Source organism: Oncorhynchus kisutch, linkage group LG14 (genome assembly GCF_002021735.2).
Source record: "Oncorhynchus kisutch isolate 150728-3 linkage group LG14, Okis_V2, whole genome shotgun sequence".
Lineage (NCBI taxonomy): Eukaryota > Metazoa > Chordata > Actinopteri > Salmoniformes > Salmonidae > Oncorhynchus > Oncorhynchus kisutch.
In genome coordinates this window covers 18707386-18715278 of record NC_034187.2, presented here as the reverse complement: position 1 = coordinate 18715278, position 7893 = coordinate 18707386, and the positions used below count along the sequence as shown (strand labels likewise).

The 7893-nt window shown below is 46.3% G+C and overlaps 1 protein-coding gene across 1 annotated transcript; it reads left to right on the top strand.

Annotated features, from left to right (window-relative positions):
* The first annotated feature begins 5462 nt into the window (after positions 1–5462).
* gpr135 (G protein-coupled receptor 135) lies at positions 5463–7867 on the top strand. The gene has a single exon (XM_020499861.2). The coding sequence runs from the start codon at positions 5586–5588 to the stop codon at positions 6948–6950; it is 1365 nt and encodes a 454-aa protein (XP_020355450.1). The 5' UTR covers positions 5463–5585; the 3' UTR covers positions 6951–7867.
* Positions 7868–7893: the final 26 nt, after the last annotated feature.

The window sequence follows — 7893 nt, the reverse complement described above, 5'->3', positions numbered from 1 at the left end:
TGTTCACAAACACAAACAGACCCCAGCACAGCAGCACAATTAGACCCAATCAAATATGCTATCTGGCCCTAAACAGAGTACACAGTGGCAGAACACCTGACCACTGTGACTGACCCACAAAATTAAGAAAATAAACTTTGATTTGATTTGATGTGAGGGCATAACAAAACCTATTCCCCTTAGGAGACTGGAAATATTTGGCATGGGTCCTCAGATCCTCAAAAGGTTCTACAGCTGCACCATTGAGAGCATCCTGACCGGTTGCATCACTGCCTGGCATGGCAACTGCTCTGCCTCTGACCGCAAGGCACTACAGAGGGTAGTGCCTACGGCCCTCATCACTGAGGCCAAGCTTCCTGCCATCCAGGACTTCTATACCAGGCGGTGTCAGAGGAAGGCCCTAAAAATTGTCATAGACTCCAGCCATCCAAGTCATAGACTGTTCTCTTTGCTGCCGCACGGCAAGCGGTACCGGTGCGCCAAGTCTGGTCCAAGAGGCTTCTAAACAGCTTCTACCCCCAAGCCATAAGACTCCTGAACATCTAATCAAATGGCTACCAAGGCTAGTTGCATTGCCCCCCCCCCCCCCCCACCCACCTTTTACACCGCTGCTACTCTCTGTTATTATCTATGCATATCCACTTTAACTCCACCTACATGCACATATTACCTCGACTAACCGGTACCCCCACACATTGACTCTGTACCGGTACCCCCTGTATATAGTCTCCACATTGACTCTGTACCGGTACCCCCTGTATATAGTCTCCACATTGACTCTGTACCGGTACCCCCTGTATATAGTCTCCACATTGACTCTGTACCGGTACCCCCTGTATATAGTCTCCACATTGACTCTGTACCGGTACCCCCTGTATATAGTCTCCACATTGAGTCTGTACCGGTACCCCCTGTATATAGTCTCCACATTGACTCTGTACCGGTACCCCCTGTATATAGTCTCCACATTGACTCTGTACCGGTACCCCCTGTATATAGTCTCCACATTGACTCTGTACCAGTACCCCCTGTATATAGTCTCCACATGGACTCTGTACCGGTACCCCCTGTATATAGTCTCCACATGGACTCTGTACCGGTACCCCCTGTATATAGTCTCCACATGGACTCTGTACCGGTACCCCCTGTATATAGCCTCCACATGGACTCTGTACCGGTACCCCCTGTATATAGCCTCCACATGGACTCTGTACCGGTACCCCCTGTATATAGTCTCCACATGGACTCTGTACCGGTACCCCCTGTATATAGCCTCCACATGGACTCTGTACCGGTACCCCCTGTATATAGCCTCCACATGGACTCTGTACCGGTATCCCCTGTATATAGCCTCCACATGGACTCTGTACCGGTACCCCCTGTATATAGCCTCCACATGGACTCTGTACCGGTACCCCCTGTATATAGCCTCCACATGGACTCTGTACTGGTACCCCCTGTATATAGCCTCCACATGGACTCTGTACCGGTATCCCCTGTATATAGCCTCCACATGGACTCTGTACTGGTATCCCCTGTATATAGCCTCCACATGGACTCTGTACCGGTACCCCCTGTATATAGCCTCCACATGGACTCTGTACTGGTATCACCTGTATATAGCCTCCACATGGACTCTGTACCGGTACCCCTGTATATAGCCTCCACATGAACTCTGTACCGGTACCCCCTGTATATAGCCTCCACATTGACTCTGTACCGGTACCCCCTGTATATAGCCTCCACATGGACTCTGTACCGGTACCCCCTGTATATAGCCTCCACATTGACTCTGTACCGGTACCCCCTGTATATAGCCTCCACATGGACTCTGTACCGGTACCCCCTGTATATAGTCTCCACATGGACTCTGTACCGGTACCCCCTGTATATAGCCTCCACATGGACTCTGTACCGGTACCCCCTGTATATAGCCTCCACATGGACTCTATACCGGTACCCCCTGTATATAGCCTCCACATGGACTCTGTACCGGTACCCCCTGTATATAGCCTCCACATGGACTCTGTACCGGTACCCCCTGTATATAGCCTCCACATGGACTCTGTACCGGTATCCCCTGTATATAGCCTCCACATGGACTCTGTACCGGTACCCCCTGTATATAGCCTCCACATGGACTCTGTACCGGTACCCCCTGTATATAGCCTCCACATGGACTCTGTACTGGTACCCCCTGTATATAGCCTCCACATGGACTCTGTACCGGTATCCCCTGTATATAGCCTCCACATGGACTCTGTACTGGTATCCCCTGTATATAGCCTCCACATGGACTCTGTACCGGTACCCCCTGTATATAGCCTCCACATGGACTCTGTACTGGTATCACCTGTATATAGCCTCCACATGGACTCTGTACCGGTACCCCTGTATATAGCCTCCACATGGACTCTGTACCGGTACCCCTGTATATAGCCTCCACATTGACTCTGTACCGGTACCCCCTGTATATAGCCTCCACATGGACTCTGTACCGGTACCCCCTGTATATAGCCTCCACATTGACTCTGTACCGGTACCCCCTGTATATAGCCTCCACATGGACTCTGTACCGGTACCCCCTGTATATAGTCTCCACATGGACTCTGTACCGGTACCCCCTGTATATAGCCTCCACATGGACTCTGTACCGGTACCCCCTGTATATAGCCTCCACATGGACTCTGTACCGGCTACCCCCTGTATATAGCCTCCACATGGACTCTTATAACCGCGTACCCCTGTACTATAGCCCTCCACATGGCACTCTGTACGGGTACCCCCTGTATATAAGCCTCCACATGGACTCTGTAACGGTACCCCCTGTATATAGCCCTCCACATTGACTCTGCTACCGGTAGCCGCCTGTAATAGCCTCCACATGGACTCTGTACCCGGTACCCCCCTGTATCTAGGCTCCACATTTTGACTACTGTTACCGGGTACCACCGTGTATATAGCCTCCACATGGACTCTGTACGGTACCCCCCCGCCCCCATGTACTATAGCCTCCCACCATTGACTCTGTACACGGTACCCTGCTATATAGCCTCCACATGGACGCTGTACCGGTACCCCCTTGTATATAGTCTCCACATGGACTCTGTCACGGTTTACCCCACTGTATATAGCCTCCACATGGGACTCTTGTACCGGTAACCCTGGTATATAGCCTCCACATGGACTCTATACCGGTACCCCCTGTATATAGCCTCCACATGGACTCTGTACCGGTACCCCCTGTATATAGCCTCCACATGGACTCTGTACCGGTACCCCCTGTATATAGCCTCCACATTGACTCTGTACCGGTAGCCCCTGTATATAGTCTCCACATGGACTCTGTACCGGTACCCCCTGTATATAGTCTCCACATTGACTCTGTACCGGTACCCCCTGTATATAGCCTCCACATTGACTCTGTACCGGTACCCCCTGTATATAGTCTCCACATTGACTCTGTACCGGTACCCCCTGTATATAGCCTCCACATTGACTCTGTACCGGTACCCCCTGTATATAGCCTCCACATTGACTCTGTACCGGTACCCCCTGTATATAGCCTCCACATTGACTCTGTACTGGTACCCCCTGTATATAGCCTCCACATTGACTCTGTACTGGTACCCCCTGTATATAGCCTCCACATTGACTCTGTACCGGTACCCCCTGTATATAGCCTCCACATTGACTCTGTACCGGTACCCCCTGTATATAGCCTCCACATTGACTCTGTACTGGTACCCCCTGTATATAGCCTCCACATTGACTCTGTACCGGTATCCCTGTATATAGTCTCCACATTGACTCTGTACCGGTACCCCCTGTATATAGCCTCCACATAGACTCTGTACCGGTACCCCCTGTATATAGCCTCCACATTGACTCTGTACTGGTACCCCCTGTATATAGCCTCCACATTGACTCTGTACCGGTACCCCCTGTATATAGCCTCCACATTGACTCTGTACTGGTACCCCCTGTATATAGCCTCCACATGGACTCTGTACCGGTACCCCCTGTATATAGCCTCCACATTGACTCTGTACCGGTACCCCCTGTATATAGCCTCCACATTGACTCTGTACTGGTACCCCCTGTATATAGCCTCCACATGGACTCTGTACCGGTACCCCCTGTATATAGCCTCCACATTGACTCTGTACCGGTACACCCTGTATATAGCCTCCACATGGACTCTGTACTGGTACCCCCTGTATATAGTCTCCACATTGACTCTGTACCGGTACCCCCTGTATATAGTCTAGCTATTGTTATTTTACTCCTGCTCTTTAATTACTTGTTCCTTTTATTTATTATTCTTAGTTGCATTTTTCAAACATTATTATTGGTTAGGGGCTTGTAAGTATGCATTTCACTCTAATGTCTACACCTGTTTTATTCAGCGCATGTGACTAATACAATTTCATTTGATTTTTAAATGTTTTACTTGTAAATTGCAGGTTAGTGTTTTTCCATCATGAATCTTGTTCTGGAGGCACCTCTTCAGTGTGGTCACTAGCTGGCACAGCCACAATGTCATTTCTGGTGGTTAGGCTGTTTTTAAACCCTAACCCTCACCTTAAACCTTAACCACACATCTTATCCTCATGCCTAACCCTATTAAATTAAGACCAAAAGGGTAATTTTTCTATTCATGAATTTTTACCATATAGACAATTTTTACTTTGCAGCAGGGCTATCTAAGGGGAAATAGCTCAGTTCTACCTCCAGTACAAGACTGATTATAAATTAATTATATGTACCCACTGATTCTTGAGTAATATAACTTATAAATGCCTCATGGGCTTAGTCAAATTGTCGTACACCATCATAAGCTTGTTTTACTCCAATGTTTGTAAACAAGCACTGTATAGCCTCACAAATTGTTAAAACTATAATTGTGATATCATGGATGGTCAGTCCGTAGCTCTGTCTATGAATTTGAGAGTGGTTTAATTTATCTAGTCCCATCCCTCAGCTTTTTGGCGAAACAGTGGCAGGGAAGGAATTCTTATTGTTTCAATCACTGATTGCTGCTTTAATAGTTTGATAGCTATTCAAATAGCTATCCAAATGCCTATCCTACAATTAATTGTAATTATATGTAATTATAATGCATATACCCAATGTGAAAATTAAACCTACTTGTAAAATTGCAGGTGTCAGTCTTTCTGTTTTTAAGCCTACATTGGGAGGCCTATAGGTACCTGACCAAATAACTAATCATCCAGAAAGTGCGTAATTGCACTGAAGAAAACCATCACTGATACCATGGCAACGGCTCTAAACGTCACGATGGGGTGCAAAGACACAAATTGTACGCAAGGAAGGCGGGTACTCGGCAATATGAGGTTCGGGAATACGGGGATTGAGGCGACCAGGCGAGAACTGCAAACAGTGGCATGGACCCCAGTTTGAATAATGAGGAACATGTTGAGGAACCCATAGAAAGGGGGTTGCAAAGGGGATCTACATGTCTTTAATACGACATATCTAAGCTGCTGCATCAACACAGAGACAACATATTCGTAGAGGGATGAATCTCCTTCCATTCTGTGGAGGCCCCCCATTTGTGTCCGATGGATTTCCCCGTGAACATTGCATTGCTTGGCACCAGCAACTCCACCGCTCCAGACAACACCTCTGGCACGGGTTTAACGCTGGAAATAGTCACCATAGCACCGGTGTTACACAGCTTTTTTACGAAGGCCAGTCATGGAAACCTTACGGGCGGAGGCGACAAAAACCAACAACACATACCCGTGCAGAGCGCGGAGGGAAACTCGGTCCTCCAGGGCATCACGGTGGCAGCTCAAGCCTTGTTGCTCCTGGTTATCTTCCTCCTCTCTAGTTTAGGGAATTCTGCGGTGGTGATTGTCATAATAAAACATCGACAGCTGAGAACCGTTACCAATGCTTTCATCATGTCCCTTTCACTGTCTGATTTCTTGACGGCCGTTCTTTGTTTACCGTTCTCGTTCATGATGCTCTTCAGCAAAGATGGTGTGTGGATGTTTGGAGACCGTTTCTGCGTCGCCAACGGGTTCTTCAACGCATGCTTTGGTATTATTTCCACACTGACAATGACTCTAATTTCCTTTGACCGGTATTATGCCATCGTGAGGCAACCTCAGGAGAAAATAGGCAGGAGGAAGGCCATAACACTGTTGGTGGCAGTGTGGTTAACAGCAGTGTTTTTCTCCATTCCATGGTACCTGGTGATGCGAACATCCAAGGATCTAGTCGTCCATAAAAGGGGCTTCTACCACTGTATGTATGTCTTTCACACTGGTACTTCTAGGGTGGGTACCTCTTACAGTATAGCTTTAATAGTGGTGTGTTATCTCCTTCCGTTTGCGCTCATGTGTTTCTGTCATTATAACATATGTAAGACCGTTAGGTTATCAGAAATAAGGGTGCGGCCGGTGACCACTTACGCGTATTTACTCCGGTTTTATAGTGAGATGAGGACGGCCACGACAGTGCTGATTATGATAGTGTTTATCATCTTCTGCTGGGGCCCCTACTGTATGATGGGTATCATCACTGCTGTGGGAGATTACTCATTCAACCCTGTCATGGACACCGTGGCAATGTGGATGGCATGGGCAAACGGTGCCATAAACCCGCTCATTTACGCAATTAGAAACCCAAACATATCGATGCTTTTAGGCCGAAGCCGAGAAGAGGGATATAGGACTAGAAACATTTCTGCCTACCTATCTACACAAACCCAAAGCAGGGATGTAAGAACCAGGGCCGATCAAATCAGAGGCCGGTACGGTGCAAACAACCGGCTGTCTTCCTCCAGCCCAGCGAACGGAGGAGAGGTTGCGATGTGGGCTTGTAAAAACCCCGCGGTGTTCTTCTGTAGGGATGCTCAGCCCGATACTCTGTCCGAACCCACGGTATCAAAAGTTGAAACTGCAGATACAAGTCTGTGATCATCCTTTTATTTTCGAGAAACTTGATGAATGTCAAAATGTTGAAGTAATTTAAATATGCCAAAGTTTTGAACAAATGGAGAAATCAGAGGAAAAGTAGACCTAACTGTTAATTAGTGATAAGGGATATAAAAGTCAGTCCTATGAATTGACAACCCGCGTTTGAACACTTTATGCAGTGCCAAGCGCTCTACACAATGATGGAACCGAGTGCACATTTAAAAGCCCAATTTATTTTCAGGCCAATAAAGCAGTGTGATTTATAAAATACTCAAAATGATTAAACATCTCATTTGATTATATGTATTACTTTATGCCTTATCAGATACATGTTTATTGAGCAACCTTTACCACTGGGCGCAGACGTCAGTTCAACGTCTAGTTTTGATTTACATTTGGTTGCGTTGTCAAGTAATGTGAATTCAACAAGAGCCAGTCTTTCGATTCCACTTTGATTTGAGGCATAGTTTATTGCTATAGTATTAAACTGTCAAAAGTGGCACCCCAAACCACTAAATCCCATTGAACTAACCCAAAGGAAAAACTGGATAATGGCGATAGCTGTTTAATTCAGGCTGATTTCCTTTTTGATTTGGGATAGTGCATTTGTCCTCATTTATACTGTATTCAGGGTAGAGGTTTAATATGAAATACTGTGAAGAATTCAGTAATTTACATAATTTGATATTCAAGATGTCATGTATGGCTGGCCATAGCGATTTGCTAGAACATGAAACAATGCTATGAAAACAACATTTAAATGTGCCTGTATTAAAAAAGGTGTATTTTGAATACCATACTCATTAGTTTGTCCATTTAAAATGTAATAATTGTATTGCTTGCCATAAGAAGCTGCCAGTTCTCAGAATTTGTTAGATCATATTTTAACTTAAAATGTATAAAATAAATGTTTTGAAGCATCATATATTTATGTATTGTTCCT